This window comes from Neovison vison, chromosome 6 (genome assembly GCF_020171115.1).
Source record: "Neovison vison isolate M4711 chromosome 6, ASM_NN_V1, whole genome shotgun sequence".
Lineage (NCBI taxonomy): Eukaryota > Metazoa > Chordata > Mammalia > Carnivora > Mustelidae > Neogale > Neogale vison.
In genome coordinates this window covers 70,284,173-70,310,687 of record NC_058096.1, presented here as the reverse complement: position 1 = coordinate 70,310,687, position 26,515 = coordinate 70,284,173, and the positions used below count along the sequence as shown (strand labels likewise).

Genomic DNA, 26,515 nt, shown 5'->3' with positions numbered 1-26,515 from the left:
CCTACTTGTGATCTCTGTCTGTCAAATAAATAAATAAAATCTTAAAAAAAACAAAAAAACCCCAACAAAACAAACAAACAAAAAAAAACAAAAGAGATCTCAGAGAGCTTCCTTACCTCTTTTACCAAGTGAGAACATAGCTAGAAACTGTAAAACAGGAAGTAGATTTTCATGGGACACCAAATATGCTGGCACCTTGACTTTCAGTTTCCTAGCCTTAAACTATGAGAAATAAATTTCTGTTGTTTATAGGCCACCTGATCTGTGGTAATTTGTTATAGCTGCCCAAATTGACTAAGACATACACCAAGAGCCTTATCCAATCATGACATAGAATAAATGAGGTCAGATTACTTTCTTATTTTCTTGATGTGCATTGTTATAAGCAGTAAAATGGTTCTTTTGATTACTACATGTTGAAAAAAACATGAGGAAAATAAAGTCAGATATCTAAGCAGGAAGTGGGTTCACGCTCCCCCTTAAAAATGGAAACAAAGAATAGTTATCAGAATTTCCTTCAGAAGTGTGGTGGTCAGAATCTTCTTCCACTTTCAACCCAAGAAAGTGTTCTGGCAACTTTAATCGTATTTTCTTCTGATGAAACAGAAATTTTGCTTTTGATTAATGGTGTTATTTTTGAGATTAAGTTTATGTGTTTCATGGCCTTTTATCCAAATTATGACTCAGTAAGATTTGTGTGAGAAGAGATTAGAGAGGGGAAAAGAAGAAAGAACTCAAACAGAAATACAAAAAGGTTTTAAATTAAGTCTATATTTTTACTATCATTATTTTCAAATCCAGAGATGGCTAATAGAGGGATTTCCTGTCCCTGTTCTACTACTTTCTAGCTATAGGACTTTGGACAACTGTCCTTCCTCTGCACTTAATTTCCTCTTATTGTAAATGAGGATAATCATAGTACCTACTTCAATGGGAGAATGAGCTGATTGTATGAACTGGTATGGTAACAGTAATGTTAGCTATTATTACTATCTGTAAAAACCATAAAGCAATGGGCAAAACCATGAAATGGGCTCATAAGACAATACTGTAAAAGTTGTCTGAATTTCTAGCCCAGGAAGAGAGGTAGTGAAGGTGGAATTGATTTCCAGGACCGCACTGCTACATCTCCTAACTTTGGGAGTTGAAATTATTATTATTTAGATCTGTTCTCTTGACTTGTTAACAAGTCTCTTGCAGGATCTATGTCAAATACATTTTGTAAAATACTAAGGTGCAGATTGTTGAGAGGTGACAAAGAACACACATTGGTCCAGTTCTCACATGTTGAAGGGTATTAATAGCTATTGGACATTGAAGCAGGGGGCCATGGTTAAATCTGAGGAATGAAGAGGTGGTGTTCAGCAAGAAACAGAGGTGTTCCTAAATAGAAATCTAATGTTAGTGGAAGAAAATGATAAAAAAATTATTGAGGAATCATTACTTGTCACAGTAAGAAACAAATGGATGCCCAGAAATGGGCTTTCCAGAAAGCCAGAATAGTAGAATTATAATATGCCCTCTGGATTTCTTACCGATACTTAGGAATTTATAGGAATAGTACATGTCTTGGGAGAACGAGAATTCTGTGAGATGTTTAAATCTTTGTTACTTGGTGATTTAAGGCTGTTGAATATGTACATTTTGTTTGTTAACCACCCCTTCTCTAGTAGTTTTATACTAATAAGAATAGAGGTCGGAGTGTCTGGGTGGCTCAGTGGGTTAAGCATCTGCTTTCAGCTCAGGTCATAATCTCAGGTCCTGGGATTGAGCCCTACATCAGGGTCCCTGCTCAAGGTGGCGGGGGGTGGGGGGTTGTGCCTGCTTCTCCCTCTTACTCTGCCACTCCTCCTGCTTGTGTGCACACTCTCTCTCTTTCAAATAATAATAATGATAATAATAATAATAATAATAATAAAAGAATAGGGCTGCAATGTTACAATCTTGCCTATTTTATATAACAGATATTCCCAAGGTGCAGTGAAGTTGGAATTGCAGGAGAGAGAGGAAACTGAAGCCAGAGAAAGCAAGTGCTTGAAACTAGAATAATTAAATGGGGTGACCTTCAGAGAAAAAAATGTGCATAAATATAAACATCAGGCCAATCCTGGCTTAAGATATTGTTATGGCCAGGAGCACCCAGCACAGGACTTGACCCTTTACCCTCAGGGCACCGAGTGTTCTCAGTGTCCCAAAAGTACTTTGCATGTTTCCTATCTGCTTCCCAACTGGCTCAGCCTCTACTGACTAAGTTGGACTGAAAGAAGAAATAAGATGAAAGAAGGGTGAGGGAGAGACAAAAGGGAGAATACAGGATCTAGTGAAGAATACAGAAAGAGTGAAGGAGAATTAAAGAGAACAGAAAGAGAAAAGAAATGAAGGTAGAAAATCAGATAACATATGAGGAAGAAAGAAAGCAAATCAGAGGATGGGACTAGCTTGGAATCACCAAGATGTTCCTAGACAGCCGGGACTAGAGGGTTGAGCTAGTACCAAATGCGTAAAAGGAGGAAGGGGATGTTGTATCTGGAGCTTCCCCAGAGTAAAGGAGTTAGGGAGATAGGAGAAAAGAGAGGATAGAGGTTAAGTAAACACTATTTGTTATCTCAGATATCTAGGTAATAACCATCTATATTTATTGTGTCAATGCTCTTAGTGGCAATGTGGACAGAACCACATATAATATTATTTCAAGACAACAATATAGCTTTTCATGAGGCAGAATGTGTGGGGGAATCAGGTAAGTGATGGAGGTGGAGAAAGGAGACCAGTCCTATGAGACGCTGCAGACAGAAGCTGATGCTGAACCCTTGGGGATGGAAGATCATGATGCAATGCCTAGGAGAATGAGGAGGATGTTTACTGTCTTTTTGCATGCTTAAAAAAAGAAAAAAAATTATGGCACTGGCTACATATAACTCTTTCTTAAAGAACAACACATTGATTGGCATCCACTTTAAGCATGAGTGGGTTAATTAGTATCATCCCAAGGTTTTGCATGAGTGGTATTATTTACCTGTGATGTTATGCAGTAGTTATTTCACTATGTATTTTTAGACCTTTTTTATTAATTATTTTTATTAACATATGATGTGTTATTTGACCCAGGGGTACATGTCTGTGAATCGTCAGGCTTACACATTTCACAGCCCTCACCACAGCACATACCCTCCCCAATGTCCATAACTCAGCCACCCTATCCCTAGCCCCCCCACCCACCTACCAGCAACCCTCAGTCGGTATTGTGAGATTAAGAGTCTCTTATGGTTTGTCACCCTCCCAATCCCATCTTGTTTCATTTTTCTCACTTTCCCCACCCCCCACAAGCCCCCACTCTGCCTCTCAAATTCCTCATATCAGAGAGATCATATGATAATTGTCTTTCTCTCATAGACTTATTTCACTTAGCATAATACCTTCTAGTTCCATCTACATCATTGCAAATGGCAAGATTTCATTTCTTTTGATGGCTGCATAGTATTCCATTGTATATATATATACCACATCTTCTTTCTCCATTCATCTGTTGATGGACATCTAGGTTCTTCCCATAGTTTGGCTATTGTGGATATTGCTGCTATAAACATTCGGCTGCATGTGACCCTTCACTATGTATTTTTAAACCACACTTTAGCACTTTTTCATTTGTGTGTTAGATCCTTTTACTTTTTGACATGAGTCCTTTATTGTTCTATCAATACATTCATCTATCCAAGGCATCTCTTGGACCAGTAGTCCTCAAATTTTAGTGAACATCAGAATTATCTGGAGGGCTTGTCAAACACAGATCTCTGGGTTTCACCCCACTGAGTTTCATATGCAGTGGTCTGGGGTAGAAGAATGTGTATTTCTAACAAGTTTCTAGCTGATGCTAATGCTCCTGGTCTAGACCTTGCTTTGGGAACCACAATATTTGACAAATAGTAGTGTTATTACTATGTGAAATTACTATTACTGCAGAGATATTGAAATGCAAGATTGTATTTCAAGGTTGGAGGTTTTAGAGTTTAGAAAATTTGTCAGAAGCACTACTATACAAAATTATCATATGAATAATAAAGTGAAAGAATTTTGTGATGTTTTGTTGGGATAGCTTCACTTTCTCAGGTTAGATGACTCATTTGAAGGTCTGGCCTTCCCAGTGCAGTCTCTTCAATTTTCAAAACCTCCAACTTAAGATTTGTGGAGGAAAATTTCTATCTTGGCCTGGAGGGAAAGACACATTCACCAACACTTCTGTCCTTTTGGAATAGTCCTGGCCAGAAAACTTGTGCCCCTCCTTCCACCCTCTTTGGACAGAGCATGATACCTGTTAAGCTGTTGGATGCTAGAAGCCTATACTCATCACAGAGGAGGAGACCCTTCTTTCTTTCTCTGTTCACCTGAGCTCTCAGGTCCAAATGAGCCCACATTCACTTCTGTGACAATGCAGTAAGCCCTCCTAGGTAGCATCCTTCTACTGACGGCACTCCCTACTGGAGAAAGTGCCCAGTGTAGGCTTGTCCTTACAGCTGGCTGGGCCAGGGGTCACCCAGTCTTATCTGCAGGCTGGACACAGCCCTGTTGTGAATGTGCAGATTCTAGATCTAAGAAGATTCCCAATCTAAGCTGCATTCTTCAATATACTTTATCAAAAGCACTGCTAAGCCATTATTATAGCTGGTTATGTGTTTTTTTTTTTGTTTTTTTTTTAAGTATTTACTTAGTCAGCACCCTGGTGGAGAGCAGGAGAAAATTTTAGGCCCCAAATACCTCTAAAATATGGGCTGGGAAACAAGAATATACACAAGATGGGCACTTGAGCAGTAGAAGGAAACCTAGGGAGACTGAAGATATTAGTGTAGGACTTGGTGGCTGGCTCGGGCTGGGGCAAGCTCATAATGGCTTATAACATATCCATAGCAGGTACATCAGACACAAGGATGCTCAGAAACAGAGTTCCAGTTAGAGAGTTCCACCTCACAACAGGTGGTATGCACTATTTGAGGTCTTTGTATCTATTTATTTGAGAGAGAGAGGGTGTGAGCAAGCAGACATGAGTGGAGGGAGGGGCAGAAACTAAAATGTTCTTCAGTAAGTGAATGAACAAATAAACTATGGTACATCCAGACCATGGAATATTATTCAGTGTTAAAAATAAATGAGCTATCAAACATGAAAAGACATGGGAAACATTAAATATATGTTACTAAGTGAAAGAAAATAATATGAAAAGGCTATATACTATATGATTCCAACTATATGACATTCTAGAAAAAGCAAAACTATGAAGATAAAAAGATCAGTTGTTGCTAGGGTTGGGTGAAGGGAGTGGGAAGTTGAATTTGCAGAGCACAGAGTGTTTTTAGGGCAGTGAAAATATTCCATGTGATATTATAATGATGGGCATATGTCATACATTTTTCCAACCACAGAGTCTACAATACCACAAGTGAACCTTATGGACTTTGGGCTATTATGATGTGTCAATGTAGGTTCATTCTTGGTAAAAAAATGTACCATTCTCATGAGTGATGCTGGTAATGAGGAGATTTTGCATATGTGTGGCAAGAGGTATGAGGGAAATCTCTGTATCTTACTCTTAATTTTCTTGTAAACATTAAACTACTCCTCAAATTATCTTCAAAATATTAATAATAACTCCATATTATATATGTGCATATATATATTAATATATATGCAGGAGATTATATATACACATGTATATTGGAAATGCACTGATGCTTTCAGGAAAGATTGGACAACATATGATAAAAGGACTGGAAGATTAGCAGAGAACGCATTAAACCTTATTTGGTAAGTTTGAAGGTGACACAGTTATTTTAGTTGGCAAAGCTCCTATGGCTATGGGTTGGGGGAAGATGTCCAGGAAATTGATGGCATCAGGACTCTGAACAAGGAGCCTAGTAGTTTAAAAGAGATAATTCTCAGGCCAGGGTTAGCTGCTAGGCTGATGGAATGTAACTTATGGGTAGAATTTTCCAATATGAATGTAGAAGGTGACTGTATATGTTTGAATAGTGAACACATTTCATTGATTTGGATCTCATCCATGTCATATGGGGGACCCTAGAACAATTGCCTTAGAGGAAGAAGAGGTCAGGAACTCTAATCCAGCTATCAGTGCTACCCAGGAGGAAAAAAATGCAAAGTTCTGCTGATCTTGTAGGATTCATGGAAGAACAGAAAGGAATATAAGATTAAGGGATTATTGAACCGCTGTAAGAAAAGATGTATCTGAAGGAAAAGTTCTATAACTGATTATGTGGGGAAAATGTATGCAACAATTTTGTAAAGTCCAAAAACCAAGGAAAGGCAAGATTTTCAGATTTCAACATTAAAAAAGAAAAGAAAAGAAAAGAAAAAACATAAGTCAGCAATCAGAAATAAAAAATCCATTTGAAAAAAATTTTATTATGAAAAATTTCAGCTCACCCAAAAATGGAGATCAGATCTCACAAAAATGGAGAGAATGATACAATATTTCCATCATACAGCCCTGACAAACCATAACATTGTTGTCATTCTGGCTTTAATTATCCCCTCATATGATTTTTTGATGGAGTATGTTAAAGATGCTTATCATTTCATTAATAAATAAGAGCTTTTTAACATACAGGGAGGACCAATAAAGCCTTGGGTAAAACTGGAAGACTGGGCTAGAGGTGTCCCCAACTGCATATTTCATAGTTTTAAAAGAAGATAGTATTTTAAATGTTACTCTCTTATGGTGAGACAATATATCCAAGTGAATTTCCCCATTGGTTTAGGAAACACAATGTGACAATGATGGGCAATTTCTGTCTTGTGGGTTTAAATTCACTGGCACTGGCCTTTGGACCACATGCCCAGATTGAGGTCTGTGTTGGTCAGCCTGATATCAAAATATTTTACCTGTAACTTCACATGCCTACCTTTCCCAACACTTAAACTCTCAGCAATGTTCTGTGGATGATAACAAAAGTACAGACTTGGGTTTTACTATTTAGAAAAATGGGGACAGATAATTTTGATTGGGATGATCCTCTAGTGGCACAGGAATTGCTCACTTGTATTTTTTTAACTTATTAGAGTAAATCTGGTGCTGTGATTCTCAGATGTCCTGTTCTTTGGCACACCAGAATGAATTTGTGGTTGGATTAATTCAACTTTGTAGTTGCTGAAGAAGCTATAGTCATCTCAGTGCTTCAAAGATAGACTCAAGTACCACAGCTGCTTAAGGAAATCTGACCTTGTCAGAATGAGAACAATCCAATAAAATCAGAAAGTAGAAAAAAGTGAAGGGGAAGGGGAATATTATTTAGAACTTTAATGCTTTCTCTTACAACTTAATAATTAATGTTCAAATTTGGGATGTTTGTGGTTTTATGGCTTTTCATAAATGACTTTTTATCCTTTGGTGTAAAGTGGAATGAAGGCAAATTTATAAGTTCTCATCCCTTCTCACAGATTTTGGGGGCAACAGTTAGAGCACTCAATACACTGGTCCCAGGAATATTTAAAAGAAGCATCCTCAAACACAGGAGGACTGCTTAGACACGTTGCTGGTTTCCTCTCTGGAGACAGCCATATAGACTTGGCAATTAAGTCCAACAGGTTTAAAGAACAAATATCTCAGGAAAGTTAATAGGGAATCCTCTTGCTACTGTCCCCTACATTTTCACAGTGGTTTCTGCAGGAGGAAATTTATACCTATACATCTGACCTTTTGGAAGTGCCATGAGGGAGCTTCTGTCTCTTGATCCCTTGGAACAGAAATGTTCAGTGGGTGATCCTGCTATCTTTATCAGTTTAGGTCATACTTCACTGGAGTCTTTCCCTGGCTCAGGAGCAGAGAAAGTTGAACTTTTTTCTTTTTTTCTTTGATCACTGCAGTCCAAATGAGACCTGAAAGTTGAGGGGTAGGTAGAGAACATTCTGTTATTCTTTTTCCTGCTGTGTCTTTTTAGGAGACCTCCCTTCTTAAAACAGCTAAGTGCATGGGTGTGGAGTCTTCCCTGCAGAGCAGGTCTTACCTCAGGATCTGTGTCTCTGAATGTGCTCTCCTCACTTTTGTTGTAGATTTTGGGCAAGATGTGAGGCATCTGATTCTCAGATTCTCAGATTCTCAAACATAGTTCACCAAAAGACTTATGCATTGGGTGTGACTATATTTTTGCTCAGCTATTTGTTTTTTGTGTATTCTCCTTTTGTTAAGATGATGGAAGGGAGGAAATGAGATTAAGCAGCTAAATCCTAATGTAACAATTCCATTTTCCACAGGGATATAAATCTAGTTATAAGTAAGTTTTGGTGGAATTCAACGCAGTTTCAATCTTAAATTGCTGACAACCAATTGATTCTGCTTTTTCTAAATTCGACATTTCTCAAGATTATAGTACATTAACAAAGTTCCAAGTACAGACACAAAAACACTTTTTAAAAATTAACATATAATGTATTATTTGCCCCAGGGGTACAGGTCTATGAATCATCAGGCTTAAACATTTCACAGCACTCACCATAGCACATACCCTCCCCAATGTCCATAATTTAGCCACCCTATCCCTACCCCACCACTTACCAGCAATCCTCAGTCTGTATTGTTAGATTAAGAGTCTCTTATGGTTTGTCACCCTCCCAATCCCATCTTGTTTCATTTTTCTCTTTCCTACCCCCCAAAAGCCTCCGCCTTGCCTCTCAAATATCTCATATCAGAGAGATCATATGGTAATTGTCTTTCTCTGAATGACTTGTTTCACTCAGCATAATACCCTCTAGTTCCATCCATATCATTGCAAATGGCAAGATTTCATTTCTTTTGATGGCTGCATAATATTCCATTGTCTATATATACCACCTCTTCTTTATCCATTTATCTGTTGATAGACATCTAGGTTCTTTCCATAGTTTGGCTGTTGTGGACATTACTGCTATAAACATTTGGGTGCATGTGCCCTTTTGGATCACTACATTTGTATCCTTAGGGTAAATACTCAGTAGTGCAATTGCTGGGTCATAAGGTAGCTCCATTTTCAACTTTTTGAGGAAGCTCCATGCTGTTTTCCGGAGTAGCTGCACCAGCTTGCATTCCTACCAAGAGTGTAGGAGAGTTCCCCTTTCTCTGCATCCTCACCAACATCTGACTTGTTAATTTTAACCATTCTGACTGGTGTGAGGTGGTATCTCATGGTGGTTTTGATTTGTATTTCCCCGATGCTGAGTGATGTGGAACACCTTTTCATGTGTCTTTTGGCCATCTGGATGTCTTTTTTGAAGAAAGTCTGTTCATGTGTTCTTCCCATTTCTTGATTGAATTATTTGTTCTTTGGGTGTTGAGTTTGATAAGTTCTTTATGGATTTTGGATACTAGCCCTTTATCTGATTAGTCATTTGCAAATATCTTCTCTCATTCTGTCAGTTGTCTTTTGGTTTTGTTGACTGTTTGCTTTGCTGTGCAAAAGTTTTTGATCTGGGTTAAGTCCCAATAGTTCCTTTTTTCCCTTGCTTCCCTTGCCTTTAGCAATGTTTCTAGGAAGAAATTGCAGTGGCTGAGGTTGAAGAGGTTGTTGCCTGTGTTCTCCTCAAGGATTTTGATGGATTCCTTTCTCACATTGAGGTCTTTCATCCATTTGATGTCTATTTTTGTGTGTGGTGTAAGGAAATGGTCCAGTTTCATTCTTGTGCATGTGGCTGTCCAATTTTCCCAACACCATTTGATGAAGAGACTGTCTTTTTTCCATTGGACATTCTTTCATGCTTTGTCGAAGATAAGTTGACCATAGAGTTGAGCGTCTATTTCTGGGCTCTCTATTCTGTTCCATTGATCTATGTGTTTGTTTTTGTGCCAATACCATACTGTCTTGATGATGACAGCTTTGTAATAGAGCTTGAAGTCTGGAATTGTGATGCCACCAACTTTGGTTTTCTTTTTCAATATTCCTCTGGCTGTTCGAGGTCTTTTCTGGTTCCATATAAATTTCAGGATTATCTGTTCCATTTTTTTTGGAAAAAACTGGTTGGTATTTTGGTAGGGATTGCATTAAATGTGTAAATTGTTTTAGGTAGCATAGACATTTTCACAATATTTTTTCTTCCAGTCCATGAGCATGGAATGTTTTTCCATTTCTTTGTGTCTTCCTCAATTTCTTTCATGAGTACTTTATATTTTCTGAGTACAGTTCTTTGCCTCTTTGGTTAGGTGTGTTCCTAGGTATCTTATGGTTTTGGGTGCAATTCTAAATGGAATTGACTCCTTAATTTCTCTTTCTTCTGTCTTGCTGTTGGTGTATAAGAATGCAACTGATTTCTGTGCATTGATTTTATATCCTGACACTTTGCTGAATTCCTGTATGATTTCTAGCAGATTTGGAGTGGAGTCTTTTGGGTTTTCCACATAAAGTATCATATCATCTGCAAAGAGTGAGAGTTTAACTTCTTTGCTGATTTGAAGGCTTTTAATTTCTTTTTGTTGTCTGATTGCTGAGGCTAGGACTATGTACTAGTATTATGTTGAATAGCAGTGGTGATGTTGGACATCCCTGCCATGTTCCTGACCTTTGGGGGAAAGATCTCAGTATTTCCCCATTGAGAATGATATTATCTGTGGGTGTTTCGTACATGGCTTTGGTGATATTGAGGTATGTACCCTTTATGCCTATACTTTGAAGAGTTTTGATCAGGAAAGGATGCTGTACTTTAAAAAAGTACATTAAAAAAGTCAAATGCTTTTTCAGCATCTATTGAGGGTATCGTATGGATCTTGTTCTTAATGTATTGTATCACATTGATTGATTTGCAGATGTTGAACCAACCTTGCAGCCCAGGAATAAATCCCACTTGGTCATGTTGAATAATCCTTTTAATCTACTGTTGGATCCTACTGGCTATTATTTTGGTGAGGATTTTTGCACCTGTGTTTATCAAGGATATTGGTCTGTAATTCTCCTTTTTGATAGGGTTTTTGCTGGTTTGGGGATCAAGGTAATGCTGGCCTCATAAAATTAGTTTGGAAGTTTTCCTCCCATTTCTATTTTTAGGAACAGTTTCAGGAGAATAAGTATTATTTCTTCTTTAAATGTTTGGTAGAATTCCTCTGGGAAACTATCTGGCCCTGGGCTCTTGTTTGTTGGGAGATTTTTGATGACTGCTTCAATCTCCTTACTGGTTATGGGTCTGTTCAAGTTTTCTATTTCTTCCTGGTTCCATTTTGGTAGTTTATATATCTCTAGGAATGCATCCATTTCTTCCAGATTATCAATTTGATGGCATATATTTGGTCCTAATATGTTCTTTTTTTTTAAGATTTTATTTATTTATTTGATAGACGGAGATCACAAATAGAGGCAGGCAGAGAGAGAGGGAGGAGGAAGCAGGCTCCCTGCTGAACAGAGAGCCCAATGCGGGGCTCGATCCCAGGACCCTGGGATCATGACCTGAGCTGAAGGCAGAGGCTTTAACCCACTAAGCCACCCAGGCGCCCCGGTCCTAATACGTTCTTATAATTGTTTGTATATCTTTGGTATCAGTTGTGATCTCTCCTTTTCATTCATGATTTTATTAATTTAGGTCCTTTCTCTTTTCTTTGTAATAGGTCTGGCTAGTGGTTTATCAATCTTATTAATTCTTTCAAAGAACTAGCTTCTAGTTTCTTTGATGTGTTCTACTGTTCTTTTGGTTTCTATTTCCTTGATTTCTGCTCTGATCTTTATTATTTTTATTCTCCTGCTGGCTTCAGGCTTTCTTTGCTGTTCTTTCTCCAGCTGCTTTAGGTGTAGGTTAGGTTGTGTATTTGAGACCTTTCTTGTTTCTTGAGAAAGGCTTGTATCGCTATATGCTTTCCTCTCAGGACTGCCTTTGTTGTGTCCCAAAGATTTTGAATAGTTGTGCTTTCATTTTCATTGTTTCCATGAATTTTTTCAATTCTTCTGTAATTTTCTGGTTGACCCACTCATTCTTTAGTAGGATGCTCTTTAGCCTCCATGTATTTGAATTCTTTCCAACTTTCCTGTTGGGACTGAGTTCTAGTTTCAGAGCATTGTGGTCTGAAAATATTCAGGGAATGATCCCAATCTTTTGGTACCAGTTGAGACCTGATTTGTGACCCAGGGCATGATCTATTCTGGAGAATGTTCCATGTGCACTGGAGAAGATTGTGTATTCTGTTGCATTGGGATAGAATGTCTGAATATATCTGTGAAGTCCATCTGATCCAGTATGTCATTATTTCCTTGTTGATCTTTTGCTTGGATGATCTGTCCATTTCAGTGAGGAGAGTGTTAAAGTCCCCTACTATTATATATTATTGTTGATGTGTTTCTTTGATTTTGTTATTAATTGGTTCATATAAATGGCTGATCTGATGTTAGGGGCATAGATATTTAAAATTGTTAGATCTTCTTGTTGGACAGACACTAAGTATGATATAGTATCCTTCCTCATCTCTTACTATAGTCTTTGGCTTAAAATCTAATTTTTCTGATCTAAGGATTGCCACCTCAGCTTTCTTTTGATGTCTATTAGCATCATAAATTGTGTTTCACCCCCACATTCAATCTGGAGGTGTCTTTGGGTCTAAAATGAGTTTCTTGCAGATAGCATATTGATGGGTTTTGTTTTTTTTATCCATTCTGATACAATGTGTCTTTTGACTGGGACATTTAGCCCATTTACATTCAGGGTAACTATTGAAAGATATGAATTTAGTGCTATTATATTGCCTGTAAGGTGACTGTTACTGTATATTGTCTCTGTTCTTTTCTGTTCTATTACTTGTAAGCTCTCTCTTTGCTTAGATGACCCCTTTCAATATTTCTTGTAGGGCTGGTTTGGTGTTTGCAAATTCTTTTAATTTTTGTTCATCCTGGAAACTTTTTATCTCTCCTTCTATTTTCAGTGACTGCCTAGCTGGATATAGTATTCTTGGCTGCATATTTTTCTCATTTAGTGCTCTGAATATATCATGCCAGTCCTTTCTGGCCTGCCAGGTCTCTGTGGATAAGTCTGTTGCCAATCTAATATTTCTACTATTGTATGTTACAGATCTCTTGTCCTGAGCTGCTTTCAGGATTTTCTCTTGTTACTAAGACTTGTAACTTTTACTATTAGATGATAGGGTATGGACCTATTTTTATTGAATTTGAAGGGGATTCTCTGTGCCTCCTGGATTTTGATGCTTATTCCCTTTGCCACATTAAGGAAATTCTCTACTATAATTTGCTCCAGTGCAACTTCTGCCCCCCTCTCTCTTTCTTTTTCACAGATCCCAATTATTCTAATATTGTTTAATCTTATGGTACCACTTATCTTTCAAATTCTCTCCTTCTGGTCCCGTTGTTGTTTGTCTCTCTTTTGCTCAGCTTCTTTATTCTCTGTCATTTGGTCTTCTATATCACTAATTCTCTCTTCTTCTTCTTCACTTATGCTAGCAGTAAGAGCCTCCATTTTTGACTGCACCTCATTAATAGCTTTTTTGATTTCAACTTGGTTAGATTTTAGTTCTTTTATTTCTCCAGAAAGGAATTTTGTTTCTCCAGAAAGGGATTCTCTAACATCTTTCATGCTTTTTTCTAGCCCAGCTAGCACCTTGATAATCATCATTATGAACTCTTGTTCTGATATATTACTAATGTCTGTATTGATTAGGTCCCTAGCCATTGGTACTGCCTCTTGTTCTTTTTTGTGTGTGCGTTGAGTTTTTCCATCTTGTCATTTTATCCAGATAAGAATAGATGAATGAGAGAACAAAATACTAAAAGAGTGATAAAGACCCCAGAAAAATATAAAATATATGCTAACCAAATCAGAAAAGACCTGAAACCAGGGGGAGAAGAAAGGGGGGAAAATTAAAAAAATAAAAAATATATATGTTAGACTGGTGAATAGAACAGAGTGACTCACTTGATTTTTTTTTTTTAAAGATTTTATTTATTTATTTGACAGACAGAGATCACAAGCAGGCAGACAGGCAGGCAGAGAGAGGGAGAGGAAGAAGCAGGCTCCCTGCAGAGCAGAGAGCCCGATGTGGGACTCGATCCCAGGACCCTGAGATCATGACCTGAGCCGAAGGCAGCGGCTTAACCCACTGAGCCACCCAGGCGCCCGACTCACTTGATTTTGGGTGTATTTTGGTCTCTTAGAAGAAACTACCTCCCAAAATTTTAAAGAAAGAAAGAAAGAAAGGAAAAAAAAAAAAAAATATATATATATATATATATATATTTGTGTGTGTGTGTGTGTGTGTGTGTGTGTGTAAACACAATGAAGGGATAGAATATGATTGTAAAGATGAAAATTTTAAAAAAATTCTAAAAAAAGAATTGATAAGATAATTGGTTGGCAAAGAAAGAAAAAGAGGAGAAAATGTGATCAGACTGGAGACTCGAACAAAGATTTAAGGTATATTTGATCTATTAGATGAATTTGTATCCCAAAATTTTAAAGAAAAAAAAAACCCTATATGTATATGAAAAATAAGGTTAAATACAATGAAGTGATAAAATAGGACCATAACAATGAAAATTTAAAAACATTTTTAAAAAGTTATTGATAAGATAAAATAGTTAAAAAACATTAAAAGAGAAAAAGAGGAAAAATTTAAAAAATAGAATAAGAAAAAAATTAAAAAGATTTAACTTCAAGGACTAAAGGATCATGGGGAAAATGCCATGAAGTCCATGTGTTGCTTTTGCCTAGCTCTGGAGTTCCACAGTTCTCACTGATCGGTGATCTTGGTCTTAGCTGGATGTTCTTGCTGATCTTCTGGGGGAGGGGTTGTTGCCATGCTTCTCAAATGTCTTTGCTGGAGGCAGAATTGCACTGTCCTTGCCAGGGGCCAGGCAAAGTAATCTGTTCAGGTTTGTTCTCGGTAGCTTTTCTTCCCTGAACACTTTCCATAAAGCTTTGGAGGATGGGAATGAGGATGGCAGCTTCCCAGTCTCTAGCCCTGTAGGACCCAAGGGCTCAGGGCCCCACTCCTCAGTGTGCCCTCAGTGAAAAGCAGTCAATCCCACCCCTCTCCCTGGTCTCTAGCCACACTCTGTCCTCATCTGGCCTGTGACCCAAAATTTTACCTCTGGTGCCAGTCCCATTTGGAATATCAAACCCAGTAGATTCCTGTCATGTGCTCCTGGCTACTCCTCCCAGAGGAGGAAGGAGGGGGTCTCTTCGGATCTGTCACTTGTAGTGTCCCTGCTCGAAGAACAGCAGTCTGGCTGTGCCTTGGATCATGGTTTAAGGTAATCCTGAGCTGAGAGCACACTTCTCAGCTCTGTCTCTATAGCCGGCTTCCCCACTCTGCTACCTGGCAGCTCTGCTGCACTCAGACACCCCCAGTCATTCTGTGATCCCATGGGTCCTGAGACCACACTGTCCCTGTGAAGGCTCCAGCCCCACCAAGCCTCTGGGCCAACATTACTCAGAGGAGCAGACTTCTAAAAGTTCTGATTTTGTGCTCAACTTCTTCACTGCTCGCCGGGAACCAGCCCCACTCCCCATGGTCTATCTTACCATCGCTTCAGATTCACTTCTCCACACACCTTCCTAGAATTTCTGTTCAATTTTCTATTCCTAGAATTGCTGCTCTTCTTCTCTTCTAACTCCTGTTGAGTTTTTAGATGTTCAGAATTGTTTGATAAACTATCTAGCTGAACTCCTGGGACCCAATGATATTTCAGTCTCCTATTCCTCTGCCATCTTCCTTCCTCTCCAAGACATTTTTGTTTAAAAAAAAAAAAAAGATTCTTCATTTAACATTTATAGGCTGCATTTTATTTATATTTCCTCAATTGTGGAGTCCAAATGTGCTGGAGAAAACTATTTCTGTAGAGAGAATACTAAGACTAAAAAAATACTTATAAGTGTCTCTCTTTTCAGGAATTTTGTTAAGCAGTCTGAGAACCTTGAAGAACTTTTCTGATAGTCACTATAATATGATATTCTCTGTTATGGCTTTAATTGAGATTTATAGGTTCTGGAGGCTGGGGAGTCCAAAATCAAGGTGCTAGCAGATTTGATGTCTTGTGGGAATCTACTTCTTGGGTCATAGACAGTTAGTTATAGACAGTTATAGCGGTGTTCTCACGTGGTAGAAGGGGCAAGAAACATTCTTGGATCTGGTAGCTAATGTAATAACAACAAACAACAACAACAACAACAACAACAAAATGCCATTGAAAAACTCTTGCTTTGTGAATTTGTTGTTTTTTTTTTTCTACACAGTGATGCAGGACAGTTTTTCAGAGCTAAAATCACATTGTTCTATGACATACCTTAATACTAGTGAGACTCGATTAAAATGAATATGTAACCTATTGTTGTTTAAACTTTATTTGGAGTGAGATCTTAGGGTTGTGTGTAATGTATGTTTGTATGTGCATACACCAAGTTATATAGTCTTCAAAGAGTCCCAGAGTAGTTTTCTAAAGTTTAAATTTAGATATTACATAACCATTAAAAAAAATAACATTTCAAAGCAAATTGAATTTCCTCTCCACCTGCGATATTGGACTTTAACTCAACTGATCATAGGGCATGATTCCTTTCTTATCTGAGAAAGGAATTGTTTGTCATGAAATTTATTATGTAATTTAGTTGCCTTAAGCATAATAAAATTAATTTTAGTTGCTGCTTAAGGGATGTTCTCAGCATACCTATAAATTAATTTATTAGATTTTCAAAGTACATAGACCCTGTAAAGGTATGGATGAAGTGGGGAATGGATTAGGCTACAATGAAGCTTAAATTTTTATTTCTGAATAATGGTATTTCCTAGCCTTTATGCAGACTTTCTCACTTATGATTCCTGGGATCATCTAAATAAACCATATTCACCTGAGTTTTTTTCTCAGACTCTGCTCTTGAGGAAACGCACATTGAGATATTATCCAACAAAGCTTGCCTCAAATGCTGTATTTTGAATAGATTTAAGAGATAGTAGAGGCATTTCTGTCAAAATCTGCTTGCCATTTACATATTTCATTTCAGAAAAATATTTTCAAGAATATTCAACTTTGGGGCACCTGGGTGGCTCGGTGGGTTAAATCCTCTGCCTTCGGCTCGGTCATGATCCCTGGGTCCTGGGATCGAGCCCCACATAGGGCTTTCTGCTCATCGGGGAGTCTGCTTCCCTTCCTCTCTCTCTCTGCCTGCTTCTCTGCCTGCTTGTGATCTCTGTCAAATAAATAAATAAAACCTTTAAAAAAAAAAGAATATTCAACTTCACCTTGTTGAAAACTCTGCTTTCCTTCTTTTCCCCTTTCTCTCTCTAGAAAAAAATAGTGGTAGAAATTAGGGGGAGGTGAAGGTCCTGGTGCCTTTCTTTGCTAGTTCATATAAAAATTTTATAACTTGATAGGAAGTGAGAGGGTAAAGTGTACTTTAGTTAATGAGGTCAGGTTATTTGTTTTTAAGACATGATAGAAATTACATCCTAAGAAGAATGTTTATTTGCCATGTGGACACTTAATAGGAAATCAAAGAAATACATTTCCTCAGGTCTTTGATTGCAGGAGATTTTTATCAAAATAAGCTGCAGTTTAGAGGGGCAGTTCTCCATTTTGTGTTCCCTGTCCTTGGCTCAGAGTTTGTACTTCCCTTTACCTCTGAAGCTTTATTCCTAGGTTGGGGGAAGTCACTGTGACCAGCTTGCACTTACCTTACCTTGTGAAAAGCTGACAGAAATTGAGTAAAATCAAAAGTCAATGAGTCAAAAAGCCAATGAGTTTCTCATGCCTGACTCTCCCAATATATGTATAAGACAGAACAGGGGACCAATGGACTGAAGCTTATTATTCTTTTTTTTTTAACCTTTTAAAACTAATATATAATCGATGTGTAACATTATTATTTCTTGAAGAGATGTTCTCTGTAGACAAAAAGGGATGATGTGCTGCCAAGAGAAAGCTAGAGACAAAAGGGAAAGAAGAGCCTGCATTAGGAATTGAAGACTATCCATCTGAGAACCTCCTTACTCCTGAGGCTTTAGCTGTGAAGCCATTGCACTTTGATGGCATAGGGCTGACACATCTAGATAACAGGCACAATGACAGATTTGCTTTCCTCCCACTCTGTACAGCTTTGGGAATATTCAGTGAATAAATGCCTAAATAAGAAGTGAGATCTGGTATTTTTTGTGGTGGCAAGACCAAGAAATGGCAAGCAATGCAAGTGGATTCTCTTTCTCTCTGCTTATGCCTGGATGGGGGACCTTTGTATGTACTGCTGGGCATCAAGGATCAACAATCCAGAAATAACTGCTCACCTGGGAAAACAGTGTCCCAGTTTTCCCACTTCAGAGCGCTGAAGGAACACACCCTATAGGATATTAGAAGGAAGAGATCCTCATTCATGCCACATATGTTTCTGTACCTGAGTTGTTTAAATAAAACTACACAAATTCTCTCACTTCAGTAGTTTGCAATGACTTTTCTTTTACTTTGCAACCGTAATGAAGAGTAGTGGAAAGAACATGGACTTAAGGGTTATATCCTTGGTTTATGGCCCTGCATTCCAGAGACCCAGGACTCTGCAGAGGTGGAAAAGGAAAAAGCAGGTGTGGGTAGTGCATTTCTGGAGGAGTTAGTATTGTCTAAGTGTTTTTTATGGAATTTAACTTACCTGTGAAATTTTTGAACTCTCATTTCTCTGTGGAATCTGGTGATGGGAAAGGTAAATATTGTTCAAATTAGCCTTTTTTGTGTGTGTGCTAATGTGACTTTTGGGGGGAGTAGGAGAAGCTTAAATGTGTTAAAAGATTAGGCACATTAATATTAAATGTGTTAAATTAAATGTGTTAAAAGATGAGGCACATTAAAATTTTCAAGAGTTTCTTTGGGAGTACATACATTCAAACTGGGACAACACTAAACTGAAAGTGCTTAGTAGGAGTACTCCGTCAATAGGAAGTAAGAGAGATGTTTTTATAGAGAAGATGTGGAATTGAACCCAGGAAATTGTTTGATTGACAATAACTTAAGTGATTGCCTTATTTGGGAAAGTCTTGGTGACTGTTTATAATTGATTGTTCTTATGCGTCACTTTCTTGGATTTAGTGCATTGATTCTGGCTTAGATTTGGTTGGCTTACATAGGCTACCAATGCATTAAAGCCACCCTGGCCTAGTTGTCTCCTTATTAATTATTTTAACAGATGGATTTATGATGAGTTTGACAATAGAATAGGGGATGAATTTTTGGTTCATGACATTGTAAGTCTTTAAGTAAACTTAATTGCATTCCTGCCCTGGACCATTTCAGAAGTTTTGGGGGCAAAATATACAACTCTATCTCACTGGTCTCAGATAGGGATGAATACTGGGGGAGAGGCCAAGGGAATGAGGCAATGGGTTGCCTTAAGTATTTCCTGTGAAGCCCAATGGTTGAGAGAGAAATTGGCAGGGTGAGACTCAAGCAAGTGAGGGAGAGGAACTCTCAGCATCTCTCCTGAACCTAGGAAAAATCTCCTTTCTTGATCCTCTGAGCCCACAGTCTCCACCATCCTTTCTAACAATAAGGAACTCTGAAATGATTGCTTAGATTCTGAAACACAGTCTGTGGGTTTTAACTGGTCACTTTCACTAGTGAGTGGGATAACTATGCTATACAAGGTTACTTGGACTGGGAGGCTCTTCTCTTCAAGTCCTTCCTTCCATGGTGCCGGATGGGCAAGCTAAGGCAGGGCATACTCAACAGCAATGGGCTGGGCCTCTTGTTTTTCTCTTTACTTCCTCTTACCTGCATGTTGCATCTTGCAGCAAGAACTTTTGACTCACTGGTCAGCAGGTGTTAAGACTGGAATTAAGGAACAATCAAGAATGTTTCTTTGGGCTTATGCTTAAGTTTTGGGTTCCATTCCAACTTCATCAGAAAACATGGGACTAAGGGTTATTGCCACCAGCTAACAAAACAGCTCCTTAATTTTAAATTGATATTCTTGTTTTGTGTGAATTCTCCCTCCGGAATGTCAAAAGGAACAGCTATTATTGACAGTACAAGACTTTCACTTTTGGGAAACCCTGTCTAACAGAATGACTGGTTTGCTTGTGAGTGAAGAGTCTCTTGGGATACAGGATTTTGATTGCTAAAACCAGGAAAGTCACTGACAAGCCAACATGAGTTAATCAAGGCGATTAAACCCCAGATATAAATTTAACTTCTTCTACTAGTTGTACAACCTTGGAAGTGTTACCAATTCTGTCTGAACCTTAAATTTCTTGGTTGTAGAAAGGTTTTTATGAATATTAAATCATACTACATTAAATGTCCTAAAATATTTTCTGGTCTATAACAGATGCTACATTAATATGTATTTCTCTTTCTTTCATTCTTTTTACTTTTATTGGTGTAGCAGAAAATAAAATGATATTCTGAGGGAAAAAACACAAAATAGGAAAAACTGAAGTACTTTTCTGATTTAAAGAATTGGAGGGGAGCCTGGGTGGCTCAGTGGGTTAAGCCTCTGCCTCTCAGGTCATGATCCCAGGGCACTGGGATTGAGCCCCGCATTGGGGGTTCTCTGTTCAGCAGGGAGCCTGCTTCCTCCTCTCTCTCTGCCTGACTCTCTGCTCACTTGTGATCTCTGTCTGTCAAATAAATAAATAAAAATCTTAAAAAAAAAGAATTGGAGAAGTTTTCTGAATCCCCTTTTCTTCTCAGCTTTCCATCATAATGGTAAGCAGCATCAGAATTAGACAATGCAACAGTGAATGTATTCCAATCCTAGAATAAACCAGGGGCCACATATCAAATGACTCCAGGGACTATCCAGGAAACATGAATGACTGAAATGGGTTGAGTGGGACTTGTGGCAAATAGGCACTAACAGATTTTGACCACATGCGAAGGAAAGCCCTAAGTGTGCCAGATCTTACCAGATTTTTCCTAGAAGAGCCATGTGTATAATTTTTAATGTGAAATATATTTATTTGAATATGTTGACATCAAATTTAGGCCTTCTACAAATAGTGTTTTAGCCAATCAAAACATTCCAAGGACTTTTAATCCTCTCATTGAATTGTTTTACTAGGGAAGATAATGCAATTGGATGTCATAATAAGACAACCAAAGAAAGTTTATTTTACCCGGATGGAATAATCACCATTATTAAAAGAAAACCAAACTAATTAAATGATTTTTGAAACAAAAAAATAAGACTTGGAATTGTCGGGCTTTGAATTTGGGTTATCTTGTAAATCTAGCAACTCAAGACTAAACCTGTAGGGTTGCAAAACTATAAAGGTAGAACCTGCTAACAAAGCTTCATGAAATTCTTGCAAGCATTACCTGACAGATTTCAAAACAGTTTGAATATTAGTCATCCCAGATACGCCTGCCAAAAAGGGTAGTGTGTTAAAAGAACATCTGCAGTCCACATAAATACCCCCTGCTGAGTTAAACGCAGAGAGGAAATCAGCTTCAAAAGTTGCAGAAGGCAAAGAAGCTGAAACAGCAGTTTTACAGTAAGTGGTTGATAGGCTTTCCTGCGGGTGAAACTGTTATTGAGGAGCTAGTTAGTTCACAATATATTACATGTTTGACCTTTAGCTTTTGGTGACAAGAACTTTTAAGGATATATTTGAACTCTTCCTTCTCAAGGAATTATTTACATTGTATAAGTTGAATACCAATTCTGTCAAGTATGGGGATACTAAATGATTTATACTCCTCTGAGTTACAATAATGCCATGAAATGAAGAAAATACTCACTTAACCCTTGACTCTCTAATCACACAGTAGAACCAATAAGGCAAGCAAATCATAGCAAAGCAGCAGAACCCATGGTAGTAGTGTTGTCTTGAATGTTTTCAAACAACATAAAAATATAAATTCAGACAGAACCAGCCTGCCAAATGGAAGGTGATCTGAAGAAATCATCACTGTTACAGTCTGAGCCTTTCGATTTCAGGAGCCTTTATAGCTGATGGCAGACTATTCCTCAGTGACCTAATCACATTGTTTTGCCACAGGACAGAAGAGGTTTGGGATCTGTGGCAGATTTCTGTGGGTCTTGAATGCCTGGGCCAGAAACCCTAAATAGAGAAATCTGTGTATGTGGTATTACTGAGGATGACCATATTTTTTTTTTCCTTTAGAAATATGTGTTTAGGGGCGCCTGGGTGGCTCAGTGGGTTAAGCCTCTGCCTTCGGCTCGGGTCATGGTCTCAGGGTCCTGGGATCGAGCCCCACATGGGGCTCTCTGCTCAGCAGCAGGGAGCCTGCTTCCCCCCTCTCTTTGCCTGCCTTTCTGCCTACTTGTGATCTCTCTCTCTCTGTAAAATAAATAAATAAAATTTAAAAAAAAAAAAAGAAAGAAATATGTGTTTAGTGTCTTTTTCTTTTTTGACTCAGCATATCCAAACAGCACAGCTGTAGAGACAGTACAGGATTTTCTTTTTGTATTTTGCTTTCATTTATTCTCGTTAAAAGGGAAACAATTGATTCAAAGTTTAAACACTGTGTTTGTGACTGCCAGTTATATAAAGCCAGAGAGAGAGAGAATCATATGCTAAATTCTTTCTTGCTTCTCAACTTAAAAGAAAATTCTTGTGAAATCATTTTAGGTCAAATAAGAGCTATTAATCAATCCCTTTCACACTGGTAGACTTTGGTTGAAGAGGAGAAATCTGGCATGTGAGTGAGGTTATGATTCAGGAGTTAGCTTTTCGAACTTAGAAAATGTTACTGATGAAAGTGATCTGTTTTATTCTTAATCTACAATTCCCTAGTTATGCAGCTTTAAGAGTTTGTTTGAGACAATAAGAATCATGATTCAAGATCTCAGAATGATTGCTTGCAGGTCTATCCAGCATGAAAGATAATTTCGTGGAATGAATCATTTAAAGACAGTGAGAGTCCATGATGAAACTACAGTCTGGAGTTTGAAAAGAGACAGGGCTGCTTTAAGAGAGAAACAGGAAGTTGTAACTAGAAGCCATCTGAATACTAAGCCAAGGCAGAACGCTCATGAAGTAGCAACTTAAGTGGCAGTGTTTATTCTGAGATCTTCAGGCAGCCGACTGTCTTAGGCAAATCTTGATAGCCCTTATTATCCAGGTTTTTAATCTAAGGAATCCCAAGAAGACCGGAGAATGGAGAGACAGCGAAGGTTTATGTCAGAGAAGGATGAGTATCAGTTTCAACATCAGGGAGCAGTGGAGCTGCTTGTCTTTAATTTTTTGCTCATCCTTACCATTTTGACAATCTGGTTATTTAAAAATCATCGATTTCGCTTCTTGCATGAAACCGGAGGAGCTATGGTATATGGTGAGTGCAGAAATTGTAGGATTGATGTGAAACTTGTTGCTTGGGCGTAATTAGAGACTTGTGCTCAGATGGCGAAGTATTGAAACTGGAGAAAATGTGCTGATTGAAATGTCATTAGCTTGATGAAAGGTGCCGCAGCATAATGAATGCTCATCTCTTTCCAGATGAGCTGCTGAAATTTGCCCTGTCACAAGAGTAAATGTCACAGTCATGTTCTCACACGGCACACATCATGTCTATTGACAGATGCGAGTCCATTGTCATGTGGGGAGTCAAACCCAGTCAAACCCAGCAAATTGTTTGTTTTTGTAATGATAGATGTTGGGAAGTCATGGCTCCACAGTCACAAAGAGCAGCCCATCTTTCACAGGAGGAACTAAGAAGCATTATAAAGTTCTAGAAATAATATCCTTTAAAATGTATGGAGTAAATTCTCTTTTCTCAACTAGTTTCAAGAAGGAAATGTTCAGAAACATACTCCAGTCCTCCTATTGGAATAATTATATCCAAATCCATTTTAATGATATGGACAATGTTTTATTTTCTTATAAGAGAGTTTCTTTATGCAATAGTTTTCATTTCTTAGGCTGATTTCAGACTTTCTAATTTATAATTGTCATTTTAATGTTATTTGTTATGTACCATTTTGGGGGGGAGAGAGGGCAAGATGTGGAAAAACATTTAACATTTTAAACTTCCAAAATATTACTCTTTCTATGTAATTTACTATGTCATGCCTTTCAGAAAGTTGAATAAAATGTGACAAAGATTATCCACACTGTACTCTCATCTTTGAAAGTAAAGCAAGACACTGGTAGCTTTAAAACTTATTCACTTTCACATTAGCTTTCTGATCTCAACCTGGTAATGGATAGAAATTTTGAATGCAATGAAAACAGGTGGGACATTGGTATAATACATTGCAAAAAAATGTACTTTTATATTTTGTTTCCCTCATTTTGGAAGTCTTGACGCCATTTATATCTCTGAGGTTTGGAGAACAGGATCAATGAACATTTTATATGCTAACTAGGTGATATCTTGATGATGAAAATGTACCATCATGATTTGAGACCATGAGAAATTCTATGCTTTAACTGAATTCCGCTGTGAGATACTTAAGCTAGGAACTAAAAGTTCTAGGCTAAGAAGTATAATTTCTTTCAGGAGACTGATATACTGATCCCTTCAGAGCACAAAGTTAAATTCCTTTGTGTTGAGGGTTTTAAAGCACAAAACAAAACTCTCTTCTGAGGGGAAAACACAATGAGGTTGAAGAGAAAGTCAAAGAGAAAGGAAGTGATTCTGTCAGATGTAAAGCCCTAGGCAGCAGTTATTTGCCCTTCTCCATCAACAGTGAACCACGATCTTTCTTTCTCTGGACTTGGCTAATAAATAATCAATGAGGATATGGGATGTAATCTGAGAAGCCAGAAACAATGTAATTCTGGGCATTATATTAAAGGGCTGCATATGGTTTTGCAAAACAACACAGATTTTAAAATTATAAACCTTCTAATAAGAAAAGATTTCTTCATAGCACTGAATTTAATTAAACTATGGCTCATTTTGCCAATATCAGCTTATCTATCATGGAGATACTGTTTTGTAAAACTTTTGATTAAATTTTGATGACTTAACTAAAATTGACCATACTTTTTACTCACAATACATAAATGCAACTTTTACTTTTGAGCCTGAAAAAAATCTCAGATTATCTTTAATTCTCAAAACTTCATGAAATGCTTTGAAGTTGCGGTTCAAATCATAAAATATTAGCACATTGCACAATAGTTCAGATAGTATTTCTTTAAATTGCTATTCTTAAGGCTTATGGTCAATAAGAGTGGGATTAAGTTGTCTGATTTTTGTTCCTTCATAAACTTTTTATTTATAAGTTATTAAAAGCAAATTCTGACACAATGCAAAATAAAATGATTACAAAGATTATGAAAACAGGAACGCTTGGGTTGTTGAGTTGGTTAAGTGGCTGACACTTCATTTCGGTTCAGGTCATGATCCCAGGGTCATGAGATCGCCATATGTTGGGCTCCACATTGAGCCCAGAGTCTGCTTCTCTCTCCATCATTCTCCCTTTGCCTCTCCCCCCACTCATGCTCTCTCTCTAGCTATCTAAAATAAATGAATAAAACTTTAAAAAATTAGGAAAATGTGCATGTATATGCATAAGTATTCCTTTATGAGAATTCTGAGTATCCTTGAGTTATCTTAAACTATATAAATAAACTATATAATATATATAACTATATAAATAAACTATATAATATATAAATAAACTATATAAATAAAACTATATAAATAAAATATATAATATTTTAGTATTGTTTAATTTTTTGTTCATATAGAATTATAATTGTTGAAATTTAAGGGACTCTGAGAGGTTATCTTCTCCAGTTCCTCATTTTACAGAGGAAGAAACTAAATTTCAGAACAGTGAAGTAACTTCACCCAAACTGAATAGCCACACATAGCAAGGTCCATGTGCTCTTATACATCTATACATATGTCTAATAAGGTTGGTTCCTATTTTTCATAAAAGATCTTTTACCAAAAGTCTCTGAAGATAGTCCATATGGATGACATTAATGACATATAATATTCTTCTTCAGGCATGATCTAAATGTTATACCTGAAATGTTATAACTGACTTTCTGTCAGTGATAAAATAGTCTGAGACTACAACAGGGAACAAGATTGGACATTCTAATAAACACATTTAAATGAGAAGGGGAAAGGAAATGCCAAGTGAATAAAGTGCCCAGCACCTAAAAATGAATTTGAAATTCATGAATTGGGAGGAAGTCTTGAGATGATAATTCCACATCTTAATTTCAGACAAGGAAAGGAAAACTTATTGAGGTGAAGGTCATGTAATTAGCTGCTAAATTGAAATTCAACCTCCATCTCTACTAAAGACATCCTGCCTTTCTGCTGGTATTCTGCTGAAATGTCTAAAGTCCTTTAGAAGACACAATAGATGTTAATACTTTTATTAGTATATCAGGAATCCAACTTAAAAATTCTAAGGAGCAGGGGCTTAGGAAATGAGCAGTTAAAGAAAAGTAGGAGTAAAAGTTATCAAACAGAACATTTAACTGCTCTCACAGTTTTTGTTAGAAACAATTTCAAAGTTGTTAACCTGAAGATGTCATATGAAAGGTTGTATAAAGCCAAGAAAAGTCATGTGTAGTGTTTGGTCTGATTCTGTGTTCATTAGAGATAAATCTGGTACTCCAACTACAAATAATCTATTATTG

The 26,515-nt window shown here is 37.5% G+C and overlaps 1 protein-coding gene across 2 annotated transcripts in view; it reads left to right on the top strand.

The window, feature by feature from the left end:
• SLC9A9 (solute carrier family 9 member A9) overlaps positions 1–26,515 on the top strand; it is a 686,028-nt gene that overhangs the window by 114,917 nt on the left and 544,596 nt on the right. Inside the window, exon 1 of one of the 2 annotated variants that reach the window (XM_044251552.1) lies at positions 22,906–23,237. The exons of the other annotated variant lie outside the window; for it this stretch is intronic. Coding sequence (XP_044107487.1) covers positions 23,063–23,237 — 175 coding nt within the window. The 5' untranslated portion in view covers positions 22,906–23,062. Of the gene's footprint in view, positions 1–22,905; positions 23,238–26,515 lie in introns of those variants that run through there. 2 annotated transcript variants of the gene reach the window in all.